This window comes from Homalodisca vitripennis, chromosome 1, assembly GCF_021130785.1.
Source record: "Homalodisca vitripennis isolate AUS2020 chromosome 1, UT_GWSS_2.1, whole genome shotgun sequence".
Classification (NCBI taxonomy): Eukaryota; Metazoa; Arthropoda; class Insecta; order Hemiptera; family Cicadellidae; genus Homalodisca; species Homalodisca vitripennis.
Window position 1 is genome coordinate 9,236,810 of NC_060207.1, and position 23,951 is coordinate 9,260,760.

A 23,951-nucleotide genomic window follows, 5' to 3' on the forward strand; every position below is an offset into this window, starting at 1 on the left:
CATACAAATTGTAATTTTTCAATATTTTAAAGTTACTCAAATCGCTTGAACGCGAAATATTTTCCCTAAAACTGCATTTTTTTTAAAGTCAGCATATATGAAACCGTCTCTTTGAACGCATAAATCTGTTATGTTTTAAAATTCTGAATCTTATAAGGAGGGATAATTTGAGTGCATAGGGACTTTGATTTCTTAACACAATATAATTTATTACTAGAGATCCGTTACGGATTCGCCCGATGAGGTGTTGTAGGACTGGGTAAACCTACAACCGATGGTGTCGACCTGTTCCCTAACATCGCCAAAATCTTTGATAGAGATTATAATTAGTCACCAGTTTCACACCCTTACTCTCCTCACTGCACCAGACCCACAATCTCGTGGGTTCACATATGGATATTTTCGAGCACTGTTACATTCATCCTTGTAAGTAACAAGTTCAATTTCCAATACATACTTTGTGTATCGGTATAGATTATTTAGTGTAAATGTCAGTTAAGAGATATCGTGGTTTTCTACGAGTCTCGCAGTTTGAAAACAATCCAAAGGTTGTCTTGATTGTACATGTGGGATACATGTGAGACCCTAACAGTAATTTAATGTTTTAATGATTCAGGATGTGATAAGATTGGCGATTAAAAGTATATTTTCACTAATTTTCACGGTTAGACTGAAACTTTCCCAAACACTGAAACCGTTTCTTGGCGAACACCTAGAAGATACGACGGACATGTGCAGAAACTTTCGCGTAAATCCGTTTCGTTGTTTCGGAGATTTCGTGATGGGTTATTCAGTGGTATTTAGGTTTTAAGTCCACAAATTACGAAATGTTTTATACTCAACAATATATTTAAGTTTTGAGTTATAACCTATGCCTAATAATTTATTTACGGAAAACAATATTTAAATCCATTTTTTTCATGGGTTATTTTTCAACCCACTGCAACCTTTGAGGAAATTTTCTAACGATGGATGTAATTTTCTTGATAAGTTATGTACAACTATGCTTAATCATAACATTTTAGCTTAAGAATGGGTGTTTATTGATTATTGAAAATTACTGTTAAAATCGTGTTAGGAGTTTTCCAATTTTAGATTTTGAATCCAATAAAGTAAGGTCTTCAGAGTAAAAAATTTAAAATTGTAGTAACAATAACGTAGTTCTGACAAGATGGGTTTAAGCTCCAGTGTATTTTTTATTTTAAATTTATGTATTTGTTTGAGTATCTCTCAAGCAAATAACAAAATACCTGCTATAATTAAAACTATTCAACGGGTTTCTAAAATATATGTAGAGTACAATATAAAACTGTACAACCACATTATTCATGCCTGTCTCAAGTGGGACCATAGTCTTTATTTAAAGTTTGTAAGGTCCAAAATTTAGAGTATAGACTTGTTATAACTGCTCCGCAAAGTTTGTCAATATTTTCCATATTTTATCTCGAGACTAAAAAAATACGAGACAGTGTTTAGTCTTTACTTATATAAACATGTTTTCTTTAATGCCTTAAATATTTATCAAAATAAGATTACTAGCACTTTGTAGAAGAATTCCTTCAAATATTTTCATGTCACAAAGTTTATTTAAACAATACCTTTAAAATCAGGTACAACGCATTTTACCATTCAAGTATTGTCACGCCTTTCACGAACTAAGGTGTTTAGATGCAGCAAGTCCATTGCCTATGATATAAATCAAAATTTAGCAAAATGCGAATCTATTTCACCTTGCTTTCGAAATGTTGTGATGAGAAAACGATCAAGAGCTTTTATATGTTAAGTTAGTTTCTTAATTTACTGGGACCAAACGTGGCATTTTCAGTGTGTGAGGATTGAGTTAAAGATGAGATCAAATATTTCGATAAATCATATGGTGATGCATTGTACTAGGTGTGGAGTGTGCTCAATATGAAGCGATGGAAAACCAGGACACGACTTGAGGACATGCACAGGACATGAGTGGAAGTTGCGGCAGGAGGTAGTGCAGGAACAGGAGAGGGTTGGATGAGAGAAGAGGCCAATTTTCAGCTAATGTCGGCCAGATGAAAGCAACTTCTCACTGTGATATTGGAGTCGACAAAGACATTACAGCAGCGACATCCACCTCCTTGTGATGAGCGATGTGCCAACCTGTCATTGCTTCTGACGCTATTGAGCGTTTCATTCAGTTAAGCTGTTATTGCCTTACAACAGTTATTCCTGTACTGGCAAGGAGTGTGGTTACTATTTTCCATTATAATCTTAATTTAAATTATTCAAACAGTTCTAGTTCAGTTTTAAAACTTGTGGAAAATATTTGATTTGATGTTTTTAGATTATCCTTATTAATTTATTTTCTATTAGTGCACGACAAATATACGATTTTGTCAGTATTTAAATATAAATACAGTTTTATATTTGTTATATATTCAATATGTACAGCATAATCTCTCATTTGTATTCTATTACTCACATGTATGTGATGTATTCTTTTAATATCAGATAAAATAAAAAAATGTTTTCAAAAAGCAATTTCAAATCTGTTGGTATACTTTTTACCCTAGAATGCACGTTAATTGATTGTTTTATTCCATCATAAATGTGTGTAGGTGTTGTTATTATTATTCTGTAACAATACATAGTTTGTAAATTGTATCTTAACTGACTATTTTTGGTGTAATGCTTTCCAAATGATGCCTCATTTTTAGGTTGCTTCTTGCAAATTAAAAATGAATGTATACCCTAAATTAGCAGCAACTATTGTACATGGTTGTTCCAGCAGTATATCGTTATTTTTAGCAGCGTATTTAATTTCAGGCAAAACATGGCTAAGTTAAAAACAATATCAGAATCTCTAGAGAAACCCTAGAGTTTTTACCTCACAAATTGTACATTGAGTTGAATAAATTATTTTTTCCCATAACATTAGAAAATAAACTTCAGTTAGGATGGTTAAGAATCATAATGAGACTATCTATAACCACAGTTTTATCTTATCAGCTTTCTTCCACAACAATAATGTTTTGAGGTTATATTGAAATTAGTAAATTGTAGGTTATTAGAATCGGTTTCATATGATAACTACGCAACTAAATAATGTGTTTGTAAATATTTACCAAGATTATAATTACTGTTGCATTATAAATTTGTCAAGTAACTTACGACCAACCCTGTACAGTATCCATACAAAAATGTAACCTTCATAACATATCTTACTCGAAAAGTCTGCAAATACAAAATTTATACAATAACTGCAAAATACGTTTGGTGTATTGATTGTTATTGTACTGAAAAATATTCAGTTCAAAGCGACGTGTCGTCTGAAAAAGTATTACCACTGAGTAACCTTTTATCAAGCAAACATCTGTGCAATGTGAGGACAATTTTTATACAAAAATTGAACTAATTGACGACGGGACAAAGCAATGAATTGGCGTTCAAGTTGCTTGTCACCAATAAGGCGGCGCGGCGTAATTACTACATCAATGACGTAACTGACGCAATTCGTTCTTTGTGACGCCGCGACGTTGGTGGTCTTCGTTGGCGTCTTTCAAACCGTCCCTTTGACGACTCAGTTATAATTGTGAGACTTTGTACTGTTCGGCAAGCATAAATCGTGTAGTAAGTAAATTGGTAAACATGTATGTTATACATATCTTTCACAGACACAGTTTGTATAGTGTTTTTTTCCAATTGTTCTAGTATTTGAATGTTCTTGACATTGAGGTTTTGTTTAGCTAATGAGTCATGGTCGATACAAATGAATTATAAGGGTATGTTATGATACTCTATCAAATTGCCAGAAGCCATAATTGCAAATAAACCATTGAGAGATCCATCCTTACCAGCTTCTTATTAAGGCATACAATTTATATATACTATATATGTATATACAGAGGGTCTTAAATGTCCCACCCCCCACCATCATTACTTTCTTATGAATAGAGATAGAGTATACTTTGGGGCGTGTTTATATGACCAACTGAGATTTTATTTACAAAATGCATAAGGGGGTCCCGTAACACAATCTTTTTGTAAATTATGGTCAATGATTTACAGCACATACGGGATGACTGTCACTCCTTAGTTTTGACATATAATATTTTGTTGGTGCACATAATTAACGTGCAAAAATGTCTTGCCCAATTGAGAACTCGAGCTCCAGTCTGGGGTTAGACTTTAACTGCTCACCTATCTGGGACAGCAGACGAGTAATCGAAGAACCATAGGTGTTGCATTAATAATGAAGCAACTTAGATCATGAGGATTAGAAAACTCCTAACTACTTTGTCCTAGAGGGACGTTTTCATTGGGTTGTCCAGATTTAAGTGAGACATAGGTTTTTTATGGGTTCCACTAGCAGATGTAAACCACGCTGGTATGCTTGCACAAGCCGGGAGCACCAAACGAAATTGGCAATCAACTGTATTAAAATGTTTGATGCTCTCTGCTGGTGCAAGCGTATCTTTAAAGTGGTCGTGTTCCCTTATGCGTTGCTGGATTTTGTTGAAACATTACCGCTACTATTCTAAAAAAAAAACATAAAAATAGTTGGGATCTTTTAAATGTTTTATAACCACACAGTGTTTTTATTATCCGAATTTAAGATTTTTCAACAGGTGACATTTAGTAAAGATTAAAATTAAAGAGGTTCACACAATAACTTGTATAAGATATGTTCATAACTTATGTGCAAAGTTTGGTATCTGTAACTTTACTAGTTCTAGAAATAATAATTTCTGATAAAAAATACGAACTTTCGGCTAGAGGGGTAACCGACACATTTCTCAGCATATGTTTAAAAGACATTTTCTGTTTTAAATCATAATTACTACCAGCCACTTCATCCTTTTCCTTGTTTACCCTGCATATGTAAAAGTCATAGCAACGAATTTGTTACTCTAATTTATTTTAGGAAAACGTTAATTTTGAAAAACTATCACGTAAGAAATTGTTCTTTTAAGTTTCAGAAACAAAAATAAGACAAATATATTCCAGATAACAAATCATTAAAAGTAAAATTTTATAATAAAAAATATCCTCATAGCATAATATATGGTTTACCAAATTTGTATTTGTTATTTTTGTAACCAATTAAATACAAACACACGACGTGCAAATAACGGTTTGAGGTGTTAAACTTCCGAGTGACGACATTGTTAATTTCCGTGACAGTGGAATTATAACTAATCTATACAAGTCATCAAGCGAGTGTCGGGAGGAGGGTGGGGGTGGGGGGAGGTAATCACGAGGTGTACTAGGGTGGGGCCACCCTTTCACATCCAAATCGCGTTCGTGCACACCTCATTACATAGTAGATGAAGGCGGTAGGACGGCACAGAGCTTATCTCAAGGGGCTGTAATAGCATGCTCTCTTTTAGTATTACAATCTTAGTTTCCTTTCCTCCTTGTTACGACACTAGTATATGTAATTAGATATTTTTATTAATAACTTGTTAAATCAAAACATTCTAAATCGTATTAAATTCATAAAAATGAGTAACACGATTAATGAAATAACTTAATCTTTAAATTTTAAAATTAAACGTAATATAAAACATAAAAAATTGTATTTAACAATGTATAAATAAATTTAACAAAGAACTGTAAATAAAGTACTCAAAATATGGCAGCCATATATTCGGGCGATGCGTTTTATAAGAGATAGTCCTCCCCGCAGGATCTATTATCCAAATTACCACTCATAAATCGCGCACAACACCGACAACTCCATTAAATGCTATCTGTATTGTTATTGCGCTGTGCCCAAGAGCTGTGATATCACACAGGCGCGCGACTCTGAGTCTTCTTGTGTACAGATAGCAGTCGTAAAAATCGTATAAAGAAAGTTTTTTTAGCAAAGAGTAACGTATGTTACTGTATGGTCTGTACGATCGTGCACCGGAACCTTATTAGAGAGTCCTGACGTTTTCTAAGGTGAATATCGCCCAATCGTGCGTTCTATGTTTATGTTTACTTTTCATTATATATATATATATATATATATATATATATATATATATATTTTAACTCAATATCACTAATGTATATCAGGACGAAAGTGCTTTAAAATTACATTTTATGTAAAATATAAATTTCAAAGGTGTTAAAAAAATCCGAAAAGAGTAAAAACTGCTCAATGGTTCAACTTGAAAAATAAAACTGCATCACTTAAGGTATAAAACAAGGTAGGATTACGCTAAACCACAAGACGCGTAACAGGCTTCGCTTAGGCTGCAAGCAAAAACTGAAGTCTAGCTAATTTTATTTCGCTACATATGTTACTATTTCACATGTTAATATGTCATATGATTGTACTTCAATTGTTTACAGATTTATTCATTCTGCGATATTTTCGTTTCCATCACGGTTGACGGTTAACCATAGGAACGCCAAATCCAACAAATTGACTGGCACCGCCAACAAACTCGATATTCCTCATATAAAATTATGCTTCGTGTAAAGCTCAACGCCTGAAGGTCAGTTAATTTCTAGGATATCGTGAGGACATACAGAGATACACACATGCAAATCAGAAAGTCAAACAAACAGACCTAAATTAAATTTTGTTTCAAAACACCGAGTTAAAAGCTTTGCCAATGTTCAGCTAATAAATATTTGATCTATGAGGAGCTGTTATAAACCTTAAAAGTAAACACATAACAATCTGGATATTTTTTATTCCTATTTATGAGACGATAACATTATTTTGAAAATATACAAATTTGAAACTTGCAATTTCATCGGTCTTCCTGAGAAGATGAGCAATAATGTCGGTAACGATAAAGAGGTTATGAATATAAACTTATGTAGTAATTCAGATTCAATAGTCACTTTGCACTTTATAAAAACAAACTAGTTATAAACCTGTTCGCCAACCACCCTTGTATGGTGAGGATCGAAATGAGGAAGAAACATTTCTGGGGAGTTGGGTTTATATATGACGAAAAATAACTTGTCTATTTTCAAGCCCTACTCTTTCCCCCGCGATGACCCTAATCAGCATTACGATGACGATTAATCATTTCTTAAGAAAGATTCCGTTTCTATTTCAAGAAAATTGCATGATGGACATTTTTTTAACTGTAGAAATTAAAAATGTATTTTACACGTATATCATGCGTGTATCTGATATGAACTGAATATGATTAATATTAAAACTGATATGATAAGAATATGTATATAATATGACTCCATTTTAAAGCTTGTGTCTGGTATGAAACTACGAACTTTAGAGAAACAGAGTAACCAAATAATTTGGACCACTCGCTGGGATCATGTGTTCAAAAGTGTACGTACGTATGTATTTTTGTAAATTTAAATATCATTTAAAAAGTAATTTTATTCTTCTTGTAAAATGTACTCTATTGATTTAAAGTTATCCAATGTGGGTTTTAATCAATACTTGCACAATTGCTGTTGTCCTAAACGAACCAAGAATCTGGATGAATAGATTTTGATTTTTGAAAGTTTAAACGATTTTTGTATCCTGATTACAATCGGTCGATTGTGATTCAGCAATAAAATATATTTAATCGTGTAGCCAACTCGACTATACTTAACCATTTTTGTGAATTTTAATATTTTCGAAACTCATTTGGCTTTACGAAATCCACCACATGGTCCACCATGGAGACTTCCTTAAAAAATATTTCTAAAGAACTAGGTACAACCTAAAACCCACCTATGGGTCAAGTTTTATTTTTTTTTAATAATTAGTCAGGAGGTATCAGTGATAGTGTGCGAGAAGTGACGTGAATTCCATACCTTGGTAATTAGCATGGCATATATAGATAAATATAATAAATGAAACTAATAAAATTAATATTAGCTAATAATAATAATCAGAAACAAACTAAATCCTTTGTTAACAAACTGCACAAAACTAGTAAGGATTTTATCTTGTTTCAACACTAAGGAACCAAACGTTGTACTTTTAGCTAATGAATCAGCTCTGAAAAACCTGCAATAGGAAATTTATAAACTATACTTATAATGTATTAATATACTAATAATGTAAAAGAACTATCCCATTAGCTTACACATTCCACTGAAACTAATCCAGACTTAAGTTTAATAAGGATGTGCTTTAAATAGTGCTAATATTAAAGTAAAACTTCCGACTGATTCTTTATTATAATTATGTACGTACACAATCGCTATTACAATATTAAAATATGCAAACAAGTAATGTATAATTGTTATTTTAAATGGCTTTAATCACAAACAACGATCCTAAAACGTTTAATTAAGTTAGAAACACATTCTATACGTTCAATCACATCAGACTGATGAGATATTACATCACAGATGGCGGCATGTAATTACTGGAGTATTTGATCAAGCTCTCTGTGAGAGCCACTAAAGTTGTAATGACATCACTCCCTCTTGTCCTAGCAAGTTGTAGTCACCTGGCCACCTTGTCACCGTTTACCAATTGATCAAACTCTCTGTGAGAGCCACTAAAGTTGTAATGGCATCACTCCCTCTTGTCCTAGCAAGTTGTAGTCACCTGGCCACCTTGTCACCGTTTACCAATTGATCAAACTCTCAGTGAGAGCCACTAAAGTTGTAATGACATCACTCCCTCTTGTCCTAGCAAGTTGTAGTTACCTGGCCACCTTGTCACCGTTTACCAATTGATCAAACTCTCTGTGAGAGCCACTAAAATTTTAATGACGTAATGACATCACTCCCTCTTTGTCCTAGCAAGTTGTAGTCACCTGGCCACCTTGTCACCGTTTACCAATTGATCAAACTCTCAGTGAGAGCCACTAAAGTTGTAATGACATCACTCCCTCTTGTCCTAGCAAGTTGTAGTCACCTGGCCACCTTGTCACCGTTTACCAATTGATCAAACTCTCTGTGAGAGCCACTAAAGTTGTAATGACATCACTCCCTCTTGTCCTAGCAAGTTGTAGTCACCTGGCCACCTTGTCACCGTTTACCAATTGATCAAACTCTCTGTGAGAGCCACTAAAATTTTAATGACGTAATGACATCACTCCCTCTTTGTCCTAGCAAGTTGTAGTCACCTGGCCACCTTGTCACCGTTTACCAATTGATCAAACTCTCTGTGAGAGCCACTAAAGTTGTAATGACATCACTCCCTCTTGTCCTAGCAAGTTGTAGTCACCTGGCCACCTTGTCACCGTTTACCAATTGATCAAACTCTCTGTGAGAGCCACTAAAGTTGTAATGACGTAATGACATCACTCCCTCTTTTCCTAGCAAGTTGTAGTCACCTGGCCACCTTGTCACCGTTTACCAATTGATCAAACTCTCTGTGAGAGCCACTAAAGTTGTAATGACATCACTCCCTCTTGTCCTAGCAAGTTGTAGTCACCTGGCCACCTTGTCACCGTTTACCAATTGATCAAACTCTCTGTGAGAGCCACTAAAGTTGTAATGACATCACTCCCTCTTGTCCTAGCAAGTTGTAGTCACCTGGCCACCTTGTCACCGTTTACCAATTGATCAAACTCTCTGTGAGAGCCACTAAAGTTGTAATGACATCACTCCCTCTTGTCCTAGCAAGTTGTAGTCACCTGGCCACCTTGTCACCGTTTACCAATTGATCAAACTCTCTGTGAGAGCCACTAAAATTTTAATGACGTAATGACATCACTCCCTCTTGTCCTAGCAAGTTGTAGTCACCTGGCCACCTTGTCACCGTTTACCAATTGATCAAACTCTCTGTGAGAGCCACTAAAGTTGTAATGACATCACTCCCTCTTGTCCTAGCAAGTTGTAGTCACCTGGCCACCTTGTCACCGTTTACCAATTGATCAAACTCTCTGTGAGAGCCACTAAAGTTGTAATGACATCACTCCCTCTTGTCCTAGCAAGTTGTAGTCACCTGGCCACCTTGTCACCGTTTACCAATTGATCAAACTCTCTGTGAGAGCCACTAAAGTTGTAATGACATCACTCCCTCTTGTCCTAGCAAGTTGTAGTCACCTGGCCACCTTGTCACCGTTTACCAATTGATCAAACTCTCTGTGAGAGCCACTAAAGTTGTAATGACATCACTCCCTCTTGTCCTAGCAAGTTGTAGTCACCTGGCCACCTTGTCACCGTTTACCAATTGATCAAACTCTCTGTGAGAGCCACTCAAGTTGTAATGACATCATTCCCTCTTGTCCTAGCAAGTTGTAGTCACCTGGCCACCTTGTCACCGTTTACCAATTGATCAAACTCTCTGTGAGAGCCACTAAAGTTGTAATGACATCATTTCCTCTTGTCCTAGCAAGTTGTAGTCACCTGGCCACCTTGTCACCGTTTACCAATTGATCAAACTCTCTGTGAGAGCCACTCAAGTTGTAATGACATCATTTCCTCTTGTCCTAGCAAGTTGTAGTCACCTGGCCACCTTGTCACCGTTTACCAATTGATCAAACTCTCTGTGAGAGCCACTCAAGTTGTAATGACATCATTCCCTCTTGTCCTAGCAAGTTGTAGTCACCTGGCCACCTTGTCACCGTTTACTAATTGATCAAACTCTCTGTGAGAGCCACTAAAGTTGTAATTTCAACAATCCTTGTTGTCTTAATGAGTTGTTGTCATGTGATCACGTTAATATTGTGTGATAATGTGTGTAATGTTACGCGCAATATCTGATTTAATTTTGAATGTTATATATATTTGTAATTGTTATGAAAGAATAACTTATTTTCTCAAAATCCATCCGTTTTTGTACTACACAGTAGATGGACTGCTGTGTAAGCACTCGTTTAATACATAAAACTCAGTTATGGTGAGATGGGCAGATGCACTGCTAATGAAATTCGAATTTACACTCTTTTAATGGTATTAAGTTAATGGAATGATAAAACTATTTTATTCCGGTTTTTATTATTTAACAACTACTGTAATTTATAAGAACCAAAATACATTCTGTATTAATCTAAAACCACATAGCCTAATTTCACATTATGTTACTGAAGTGCCATTTCAGTATGACATGTAATTTCACAGAATGTCATATTACTTAACTTTTACTGAAGGAAACAGGCTTTTAAGACATTAAATTGTAGCTATATTACTAAAATTGTTGAGTATTTAATTTTTGTATGCATTATTCCACAGCATTATAAAAACATCAATTATCCCAAGTACTGATGTACCAAAATACTTACACAATGTATAAGAATTTCGTTCTCGGTGAAAATGAAAGAGCACAATAAAGAACCGATGCTGAAATGAGGATGTATGTATAGGAGACAACCCGTTAAATTACAGCCAGCTAGTTACAGTGTGTTGAGAAGCCAACTTTTCACACTCATCATAACCCAGGTGTCAGTTGTAGGCTGCGAGCGAGTCTTCATGCATCTTGCATGAAACTGCTGCGAAATATTCATGCCAAATTATCACCGCATGTCGAGCCTCTGTGTGGCCATAATTTAGTTATAGTACAGATGATAATGGCCTCCAGATTCCCTCCTATAAAACTTAGCGTTTAAATCTAATTGAAATAGTACTTTGATTGAAGCTCATTGTTGCATATGAACGATTACTAGAGGGAAAAAGGTTTTGGATATTTTGGATAATTTCACTTTAAGGTCTGTTTTCTACACCCATATTCACTTTTCGTACATACAACATAAGGTTGAGCATGGACGAAAAGGAACAAATCATCAGAATATGGTTATGGGCATGTAAAAGTCATACACTATTTTTATCCATCATGAAATAAGTTAAGGTGAAGTATCTATGTTGTCTAGCGCCACAGCTTATTACACCAGTGACCCGAGTTCGAATCACTGTTCGGGCATGGAATTTTGAACGTTAACAAATAATCGTTTAGGGTTTAGCCTGCGATAATGCGAAAGTGGTCTGAGGTAGACCTCCAGATCATCCATCCACACTAACACTAAATGCAAAATTGAGTCAGCCGATAATATAATGTCCAGGCCTTCCTCCAGAATCTTATAATCTCCAAGGGATGTAACAAATAAAACAATAAATTATTTTTAGATTACTTTTTCCGTCGTTTAAAGTTAAATAGATAACTATAATGTCTGTGACGAATAATAATACAATTTCTGAGAACAAAATATGTAATATTATAACAATTTTCATATATTTTCTTTAAATTTCTATGTTTTCAAATAATTTGCACACGATTTAATTTCGTAAATTAAATAAAATATTCCCAACACTATTGTGTTGTTCCCTAACCTTTAACTGAGAATGCATCAAAACCAGTGGTAAGAAATTCGGCCAATACATCTTCATTTCAGTCAGAGTGGGAGTTACTACTTAATCATAAGACTGTTTCCCTCTAAAACAATAATTGCCATTGAAAGACAATTTTTCACTGTTTTGACGTCACAGTTTTATGTTCTACTGTAAAAACAATAATGAATCAAAATTTTACAATAAGTAACGGTTACTGTCTAAGATTAATCGGATGATAATAAGGTTAATTATTCTAAGGTTAAGAATATTCTTGACTTAGTTGTGGAAAAATCATGGAACAAGTGGAGGAAAAGAGAACACGTTGTTGTAGATAAAACATTAAGGTTGATATGATGTCGATGGTAAATCTGGTGTAGTGTGCATCATTGCGTTGCAGATGTCCAGTTGTGCTTTGATTGTGCTTTTCCTGACTTTGGTGCAGAGTCTCGGATACATATAGTTTTCGGCGTACAAATTTTCTATAGAGTTTCCTTCGCCATACTCTTTTGTTGATTTGTTTTTCTTATATGCCCAATCTTAGTTCTTAGCTTCTTATCTCCTACCGACTGGAAAATATATTAATTTTTATAGAGAAAGGACTCGTCCAGAATCAAGAATATGGGAAAAAATGTTGTTTTAATAACTATGTACTAGTTTTAAATTTGTCCAATTGCTCAAGAGATTGCAAATAATATATTCGTATTATTCTATAAATAAATTTTTAGCATATTGGATACTGAAAGGTTTCAGCATTTTTACGACAAAATTTAAACTCAACGTATTCGGTTCAAAAACATCTCTGATTGAAATCTGCCTTTCGTCTAACATTTAAGTCGTTTTAGTGTTAAAGCAAGTTTATGTGGTTCACGGGGTCACAATGTAATACACCCGGTTACTGTAGAGCTATAGTTCATGTTATGGGTCGTATCTGTTTATAGGCTATATGGTTAATACGGATGATAAAAGAGAGCGCCATTTTGAGAAGTATTACAGTTCGGATGAGTTAATAAACATGTTTTATCGCCTAAAGGATTTACCCACTTGTAATGAGTTATTTACATTGACACCAAGTGATTACAACTAAGGTCCATAACTATATTGCTTAAGTGACTATTTTTCACAAAAATACATCGTTTAAGTTTCTGTTAGAGCATGTGTTATACTGTGCAGTGTTTACAGTTCAGTGTTTTTTTGTTACAGTTTAATTGCTCCTAATTTTCATATTCAAGCAATATCATTGATATTGCTATTTTAACGTCAAAGTCGCCCGGAGCCCCCCTCCCCTCAAAACATTACTTACACAATGTGTAAGACGGAGACTTTGGTGTTATGACAACAGCCGCGTTGGCCTAATGAACTAAAATATCGTTTCATTTTCATTCAAACTATCCCTCACGACAAGATTTGTTTTATAAATACCTAAAGTTTACATTAATTATGAATATACACTCAACGTTCGTTTTTAAAGATGGCTGTATACTTACAGCCCTAAAAAGTGATAGACTTTTTAGGGGATTTATCATTGAACACTAAAATGAGAAAATATATCCTCATTGAACAATGTTAAATGTCCGTCCAAATATCATGTCAAAAGTTTTATCCATCGACAAAACCTTTGAATAAATACTCATTAATAACATACAATTTGCGTATTTAGAAAATAAAACGTTTTGAACATTAAATTTACATTTTTAATATCGCAATATCGCTGAATATTTATAAAGTAAAACTTGTCGCGAGTCATAAATTTACATTTGTAGTGTCACAATATCATTAAATACTATTTCCTAATAATTTTTCTTCAATAAATGCAGCGTTGTACAATCCATCAACCATAAGTTTCAAAACAAACATAAATGAATAATTTTAGATTTCTGGAATATGCAAATATTCTAAGAATATGTGGCCCACAATAAATTGAACTGGTATTTTAGGCGCAAGTGAAATCTTTTGAGTCACGATTTATGACACATGTGTGATATCGATGGCGATCGGAAGAATTCATACATTTTCAGACATATGTATGGATCGTGTCTAGAAGCGAAATCAGTGTCGAAATATTATTCTGATAGATCGTATATTAGATGTCCCACGTTTCCAGCCATTACTATATATCTTTCAAATATGTTTCACTTGTTTGAAGGCGTAATTAAGTGATATACTCGCATTAATAACCATATTGTAGTTACAAATTATATAAATAAATGAGTTAAATACATACTATTTAATCTACAAGTTTTCGCAACCTTGCATGTAATGAGTTAAAAACAACGTCAATTGTACTTTTAAATTAATTTCCCAAGAATCTTGTTTCATTCTTATCAGTATTACACGTACGTTTTCGAGCTACCCTTTATAAAACAATATATTATTTTCTAATAACTGATAATGACTAACTAACTCTACTTTTCTTTCTCAGGTTGTGACATTGGAGGAAATTTTAAAGTAAATGCTAAAAAATAAGACGCATTAACTATTTGACAAATTATAATCAATTTATAGAGTAATGTCGAAATTTAAACACCTGTTGTTTATTAACCCTTACATAGCTGATCTTCATGGACATAGAACACGTGTCCTACAACCACATAGCAGAGACATAGGTGTTAACACGTTTTATTCAGTACTTTAACACATAACTTATTATTGAAAATGAGTGGTAATTTTCAGTGATCGGGAGATTTCCAGTGCAAAAACATTATTATAAATTGAAATTATACACATTTTTATTTATTTTCTGTTATTTAAATTAGGTAGTCACTTTAGATATTCATCTATAATGTAAAGTCTTTTTAAATATCATAGAATGTATGAATGAATTATGTTAGGTCCACATGGGCTTTTATTACACCTTACATGAAAGAATATACTTACGTAGAATCAAAATTTGCATTCTTTTATCACTGTATTCAAGGAGAGATATACGAGTATATTTTAATATGTTTTCAATCCAAAATCCATTAGTCTAAAAGTAAAGAGCCAATTTACAGTCTATAAGCTCACATCTATCAAGGGATGTTCTATAATATATAAATTGACTGGCAGGCTTTCTAGTTTTTGTGGCAAATCGAAATGAAAAACTAAGAAAAAATTAAAACTTAACAGTCAGAAATGTAAATAGTGGTTAGCACGATCAGACAATGAAATGAGAGGTTTAAAAAATATTCGGCTATCATATGGTTGGCTGAAGCAGATTTAATTTTTGTATGTGTGCCCTACCGTTGGTTAAGAAAACAAGAGTACGAGTCTAAAAATTATGACCTGAAAGAAGCTATGTTTGATATTTCAAACTCTTTTAACGTTGATAAATTTATTTCTTGTGAGCCACTCTTCTATTAATTTCACAAAAGAATACATTGTGTTCGTATACAATGCAAACTGCCTCTGGGCTCCTGGAAACTTTAATATACTTTGCTTTGATTCCTTTGTATTTTGACTGACCATCAGCTAAAATCGGACCAAAGTATTTACAATCCCTTACATTATCAATTAAGAGGCAAAACCCTGATTAGTTTGCCTGACAGTAGAATGTAATGTCCCAGTCACCGATAGGATTTGCTATGAATATAGGATCGACAAGTTTGAACTATTCCACTATGCCAGAGTAATGTTATTAGTGTCCACTATAATCGTTCTGCCGCGGCCGCAATAACATGTAACGCAATAACACGTGTAGAATAGCTGGATGTCACCACAATTAGGTTTGTACAATGTGAGAGCAGACTGCAATGTGATGCTATGTCACAGTATCAACAGCAGTAATACGGTTGGCCGGCCATTTTGACCGGTCACCCGAACTAAATTTATTCTGCCCCTATAAGCGTCCGATTTCCGCACTTCGATATGGTTCAGCGTATAGTCGACAATCCACAATGTTGCCTTGATGTAAAAAGGCAACATTCGATATTCAGTGTTTCCGCTACTGCAAAATATCCGTAATGTCAACAAGATAAAAACTAGAGCAGCCCACACGAAAATAGACTGTGATATTCGACGCGTTGTTGCCATATCGCTGCTTGTCTCCAACTGTTTCCGCTGTGACGTTGATGTGGTCACTTGCTAGTTGCTTCATTTATATGTTGTCTGCGAAAGAGATTAATGAAATCAAACGTACCAATATTGCAACAGATGTTGAGACATCATTTTTAAATCACATAAAACTGGTAACAGCGTTAGGTGTGGGTTGTACACGGCGAATTCAGACGCACCAGCTACTATTGGGCTATTTTCTAGCGGATTGTTTCTTAGATTCATTTTCATATAGAACTAATACATTACCTAAAGTTCCTTCTCCAATTTTAACCAGACAAATAAGGAAATGTACCGATCAACTCTGGTAACATATATTTTTTAGGAAATTTTGTTGAGTTAAGCCTATTAACGGTGAGGAACTGTGCTAACAGGTGATTTACGAAATGTTAACCGGCTAACGATACTTTTAAATCAGGATAAGAAACGGGGAAGATCATATAAAACTCTTTCACTAAAATTCTCCTAGAGCATACCAAGTAGTTAGAACTTCTGTGGGCGAAATCTTGCAGCCGAATATGCTATACATTGCACTAGTTTGTATTGGACGCCATTAAATAAAAGTACCAAAGAACTTGAACGTATAGGTTTAGGTTCAGGTTACCAACCTCTTTACTTTAGATATCAACACTCTTTATGCAGATAAAGGTTATGTACTCTGCAGGGTTGATGACTCGCAGCTGATGTTCGCCAATATTTCTGCTTTTATCTTCAAATTCATTCTACTAACCATTGCAAGATATTAACCCTTTACTTGTCGTCTTTTTCAGATGAATTGTCTCGGAAGTAAGGTTTTAATAAACATTGCAAGACCTGTGACCTAGACACAGAAGATTTACAATCAGATATTTTACGGTTCTTCTTATTCTGTAGGGATACCCGCAACAAAACTATACATTAGCAACGTTTAGTAGGTATCTACACGATAAGCTGGTTTACTCCCTTTTAAAACAGAAATTATTGATCAGATCAATTAATAGTTTTAACTAGAAGCCATCAGGAAGGAGAAGCCACGATCTGCCACCACGGTTTTATGACCGACACGCTTTGTCAGTTCTTGAAAGATACTGTTTACGCTTGCATCACCCCCAATTAATATCATAGACATAGCTGTACAAATACATTCATAAAACACAATATTATTATAGCTAAGATAGGTGTTAAATTTATTTGAATCAAATTGTCTGCAGCATATCATCTTACATTTATTCCTTGCTTAATTTGATTACATGATTTCTTACTGCACCAGGAAGATCAGGATGTGTTAAGACTTATGTGAGAAAGCGACTTTGTAAAGTGTTTTCAAAGAAATCAAGCATTTTGACTGCAATCAATTAAATCCGATATTTGGACTGTTTTCGCCCATATATCTCTCATACCATTGTCGAATGAGTTTAGAAAAAGGTTTGCCATATTTGAATTTCTAGAGGTGGTTAAATCATTGTATAAGACCTCGCATTCCCAACTCCTCTGAAGGATGTATGTGGTTCTGGATTATGTGGTAATGCAGGACTTGGTAGTAGCTAGTAAAATCCTTTGAATCATCAGAATCTACTTAAGTATTTGTCATGGGTCGTACTAATGTCTTTGTATAACAGATCCCATGACTAGCAGTGGCTTTACAGAAACCTCATCAAGGCACAATAAAAGGCATTATGAGGTAATCTGGTGAAAATATAGAAAAGCGGCAAGGGTTTTTTTCGAAAACAGTAAAGGCTTTAGTTAACCGCCATGAAAACAAAATCAGATCGGTTGAATACCGTAACCATAGCGTTGATAATATCTTGCTGTTGTTCGCATCAAAATCAAAATTTACACTACACATATTTTCTTTTATCCTCAGATGCGTATTCCCACTGCCCGTGATGTTTATTAAAATCACTTGACATATAAAACTGGATGGTCAACAGCTGTAACGTCTCACCATGGGGTATTTTTAGGCTGGTAAACATAATATTCAACTATCAGTATAAATACACCATTAAATTTACTCAAGGTCTATAAATTATAAATAAATCACAATGCCCTGTCTCGCTCATTTAGCTACTCTATAAACCCATTCTAATATTTAATGGTTTAATATTTATCTGTAAATATATAGCCGGGAATATTCACACAGATTGATGGATCTTCTATTTAAGTTTATCATTGTCCAAGTACATCGTCGATCTTTTTTACCTAAACGTTTTATTGTCAGAACTTCACATTTTGATCTACCATTCATTCCTTCAATATCATAATGGCAAACATATAGTATTAGTCTTGTTTCTTTGTTTTGTTGTATGATATATAGGCCCTGATGTGGGCACGTTGCTGGGTGATCACAAAACAAATGAAAACTACCTGAGAGCACATGGTTTTCAGAAGAAAACTAAATTTCCCGAAATACTAATTCAATCGTAAGGTTCCTTTAAATGTTGGGTATGTAAATGTATCAGTAGGCACATTACATACTTTTAACTTTTGTTTTAGTTCATTAGCCCAGTCCTACACGTGGTAGTCCTACACGTATCCTCCACATTGTTACAGGTTAGGTAACGGATTAGCATGTGCCTACGTAGGCCATCCTACGGTGCAGCTGCTGAGCGTTCCACACCTGACTACCAGCGCAATAATTCTTATTAACGTAAAAAATACAAAAATGTTTTTTGATATCCTTAAAGTAAACCAGTTCCCAAAAAAAATGTCTACAAAAACCACACTAGTGTTTGCTCATAGGGATTTAAATGTTACCTCCTTTGCAACATTCAAGAACTTACAAGGTATTTCCGGAATTAGGAAGCGAATTATTTTAATTTGTTGACAAATCTTACCTACACCAATAAAAAACTTTCTTATCTTCCGAACTATAATATTTTATTAGAACGCCCTATTTATAATCATTCAGACACGTACATATAAAGACGTAGTTGTTTGCAAGTAGGTTTATGTAAAAAGATACAACTCTCTAAACGTTGATGTATTATAGTTTGTTCACCATAAGACTTGGCGGCACTCGGGGGTATGTACAGGGCTTGCACGAACCGGGGCAACAAATATGTCACAGAAGAGAGCCATCAACTGTTTTTTGAAACGTACTTGTAAAGTGGTCTTTCTCGCTTATGCGTAGAAGGATTTCGTTGAAAAAAGTACAGTTTTAATTTTTATACAATTAAAAAAAATTTGGTATCAATTACATTTTTATCACTGATGCAAAACAGCTAATGCCTTTCAATTGACAAAAATGTTATTCTACCGGCCTGTGCAAGCATGCCTCCAAATTGATCATGCTTGGTTATGCGTAGACTGATTTTCGTTAAGAAAAATACAATTGGAATTGTTATGAAAATTATATTATAGTTAGTATCTTGTAAACGTTTTATAGCTATACTGATTTTCCTTTGTTATCAGACAAAATTGTTAACATGTGCCATTTTGTTAATATTAAAGAAAATCAAACAGATATTGTTTTAAGTTTTTCTCTTATTTATCATAAAATATGTACAAAAGTTTGGTATCGGTAGCTTCACCAGTTTTATAGATTTATAAAAAGTACTAATGAATGGCTAGTGGCTGAACGACACATTTCTCGACCTATGTTTACAGAACACTTTTTGATTGGAATCATGAATACGATCTGCCACAGAAGTTTGTGAACACCTTGTATATCGACAACTGTGACTCACTATTAGTATAGTCCACAAGCAATACTTTTGAGTTACAAATCAATCACACATAGTGAGTCCGCACACCGCATTATAGTAATTAATACAATTTCACTTACATTATTAGACGTATCTTAATACTTCGAATATTTTTCTCACACATATTCTAACATAATATCTTAATTCACTAAATGTAAATAGAAGGAAATAGTGGACAACCCACAAAATGTATCTACTGTCAGATTAATCTATTCAACGTATTTAGTCAATAATAACATATTTTGAACAATAGGATTCAACTAGGATCAGCATCTACTGTAACTTGGCTAACTGTAAGTTGGTTGCCACTCCAACAACAGTGAGCTTAATTTGGAATAAACCTTTATTACAAATGTTGATTACTTGAACAAACTGTTCGAAATGTAGTTTGGAGTTACAGTTTCATGGCCAATCGTTTTCCAAGTTGCTTTTATATAGTATATTACAGTACTTAATATTATGTACGTAACGCCCTATGGATTAGGACCCATATAATTTATTGCGCATTTAGTATATGGGTTTTCAGGAAAGCTTATCGCATAAATTAAACACATCCTATAGCAACAATTACTATGGAAGTATTTGTACAGAAATAAATAAAAATAGTATGAAACAGAAAGAAGCCATTAAGACCTAAGAACACTTTGTTAGAAAATACAGTATATAATAACGTAATGATGAATGACCGTCTTATATAAAATTAATTTAGTTCCTACAAAAACACTGTATAGCAGTAACATAATTATAAATGAAGTTTCAATATTATGTCTTATCTGTTAGTAACAATAACAGCGTACCTCCGTTAAACAGTTCAAACTGAAGTCATACGTTACTATAGTTTCGACTCTAGTTTGTCATCTTCTGGTGTCCGGTGTCAATAAATATCAAAGGCGAGGATTGTCCATCTATCTGGAGTCGTTATGGTTTAAAGTGTACTAACACAGCTCTCATCTTGTTGCTGTACAAGTTTGTAGAAATGTATTCAGGTATATGTAAATTTTGAGAAAGTGAACTACCACCTCAATTTTAAAAATCCTACTGATCTTTATTTATTCAGAAACATTTAATTTGCAAATTTTTAAACGTCAAAAACTCGAGCTGGCAATGGCTGGCGTTAAAGGTTTATTGTTCAATTTGTTTTTAAATCGTATTTGTAAATTTAAATAATCGTAATGTACTTTTTAAATTAATTGGTTCTTAGTAATCAGATTCCAATACTAACTACTATATTAAACACGTATTGTACATACACACATATTATAAGTGATTCAAAGAATACCTTAATTCTTCACAAGCATGTAGTTGATTGTACTGTAAGTGGAACTAGGATTTTCTCTACTTCACCATAAAGCCCTCACTTTGTGTAAGTCAGTTTTAACTTCGCCGTTTCCGACGTCAATATTTTTAAATAAGCAATCTGAAATATGATTTAAACCCCAAACAAATCTCGAATAGTTTTCCATATTCGTTAACTTCTTAGACGTGGCAATAGCCTAATTTATATCAAATGCCACCAAAGAAGACCTAAGAGTAATAGCTATTTGCAAAGTAGCACACGGTTGCCACATCGAACAGCCGGCGAACACTGTTAATATCTGTTATAAATAATTAATTTGGACACAATACCTATCAGGAAATAAGAACTCGACTTAACAACGCTGAAGCGGGGTGTTGACTGCAAGTTGGGACCAGTGTGTTCAATCATCAAAATTTTGATCTTGCTCGATAATGTTGTCAAATATTTATAAATTCAATGAAACATGATATATTAGTGACTTCCATCTAAGATTTTAGGTTTACACAACGATAAAGCATTCTAACCTAATTTATATATTGGGATACTTTAACTGTGTTAGCTAACTTTCCATGTGGTTTGAACCGAAAAGAATTATGATATTTTATGATTTTGGATGTCAGCTAAAGCTTAAAAGTTAAAAACAAAGAATGTCTTATTTTACCAGGCGAAGGACTAAGAAGCCCTCTCTAACACAACATGGGAACCAACGGCTTAGTGAAGATTTATTGGCAATTTTCTTAGTTACATTCTTATAGTTATTAAGCTCTTATATCATATCAATATTTCGTTAAAACCACTAATAATACAAACAGCTAAATGATAATAATAAAATGTATGCAATTATTTATCCTAACATATATTTTAATAGTAATTATTAACTTTACCTTAGAATATGATTTTTAAGAACATTTTTAAAGCAAATTCTATCTACAACTATAAGAGACACGTTTTAACAAATTAACCTTAATAACTAATACATCTTAAGTTGGGTCATTTTATGTCAGATGACTGCCACACATAAAATCCAGACTTCATTAGATTTGCGTTAGAAAATTGTTACTTTTTAAACTGATTAGTACCAAATAAAGTAGAACGTGTTTCTTCAAAACAGTATGTACGATGTCAATAAAGAAGTTTAAATTTGAGTTTGAAGTAAAATATGAAGAACTCAGTCTAAAGCAGCCAAGCTATAATAAATGTTCAATAAAGCCAAATTTCAGATTAACCAGCGCTATTTCGAATTTTGTAACTGATTATGATATTATGATTATGATTATGATTAAGATAAATATCAAGAAGTTTGTGCCCGAACTGTTCTGAGAGTAACATTTTAATTAATTAACTTAAAACTGTTGACTTGGTATTAATAGATTATAGTAAATGAAAATTATAACTAAAACATTTGCACATATCGGGACTACAGACAAGGATCTAAGCATGAAGTAACTTGACTACTTGTGTCTCAAGTTGTGTTTGTAGAACAGTTTCAGTCCATTATTAGACGCTAAATTGTAATAAATGTGACCTACATGATCGGTCCAGCGAGATATTGTAGAGTTGAAATGCCCTCGGGTGGTGTAGGATCGTTGTTGTCCTTTGTCCGACTTGCACCACACTCCGCCCATCTGTAACAGAAGCAGTTAGAGTTAGTTACCGGTAACCTGGCAACGTCCTTTCAACTGGTGTCTGTACAGTTCGCGACTATTACAGTATACCTCGACTTGCACCACACTCCGCCCATCTGTAACAGACGCAGTTAGAGTTAGTTACCGGTAACCTGGCAACGTCCTTTCAACTGGTGTCTGTATAGTTCGCAACTATTAAAGTGTAGCTCGACTTGCACCACACTCCGCCCATCTGTAACAGAAGCAGTTAGAGTTAGTTACCGGTAACCTGGCAACGTCCTTTCAAATGGTGTCTGTATAGTTCGCAACTATTAAAGTGTAGCTCGACTTGCACCACACTCCGCCCATCTGTAACAGAAACAGTTAGAGTTTTGTTACCGGTAACCTGGCAACGTCCTTTCAAATGGTGTCTGTATAGTTCGCAACTATTAAAGTGTAGCTCGACTTGCACCACACTCCGCCCATCTGTAACAGAAGCAGTTAGAGTTAGTTACCGGTAACCTGGCAACGTCCTTTCAACTGGTGTCTATATAGTATAGTTCGCAAACTATTAAAGTGTAGCTCGACTTGCACCACACTCCGCCCATCTGTAACAGAAGCAGTTAGAGTTAGTTACCGGTAACCTGGCAACGTCCTTTCAACTGGTGTCTGTATAGTTCGCGACTATTAAAGTGTAGCTCGACTTGCACCACACTCCGCCCATCTGTAACAGACGCAGTTAGAGTTAGTTACCGGTAACCTGGCAACGTCCTTTCAACTGGTGTCTGTATAGTTCGCGACTATTACAGTGTAGCTCGACTTGCACCACACTCCGCCCATCTGTAACAGACGCAGTTAGAGTTAGTTACCGGTAACCTGGCAACGTCCTTTCAACTGGTGTCTGTATAGTTCGCAACTATTACAGTGTAGCTCGACTTGCACCACACTCCGCCCATCTGTAACAGACGCAGTTAGAGTTAGTTACCGGTAACCTGGCAACGTCCTTTCAACTGGTGTCTGTATAGTTCGCGACTATTAAAGTGTAGCTCGACTTGCACCACACTCCGCCCATCTGTAACAGACGCAGTTAGAGTTAGTTACCGGTAACCTGGCAACGTCCTTTCAACTGGTGTCTGTATAGTTCGCAACTATTAAAGTGTAGCTCGACTTGCACCA

At 34.5% G+C, this 23,951-nt stretch overlaps 1 protein-coding gene across 1 annotated transcript in view; it reads right to left on the minus strand.

Annotated features, from left to right (window-relative positions):
* Positions 1-23,951, minus strand: part of LOC124371546 — a 117,323-nt gene that overhangs the window by 25,424 nt on the left and 67,948 nt on the right. The window contains exon 4 of the mRNA XM_046830184.1: positions 22,701-22,796. Within this exon, the coding sequence (XP_046686140.1) occupies positions 22,701-22,796 (96 nt within the window). The remainder of the gene's footprint in view (positions 1-22,700; positions 22,797-23,951) is intronic.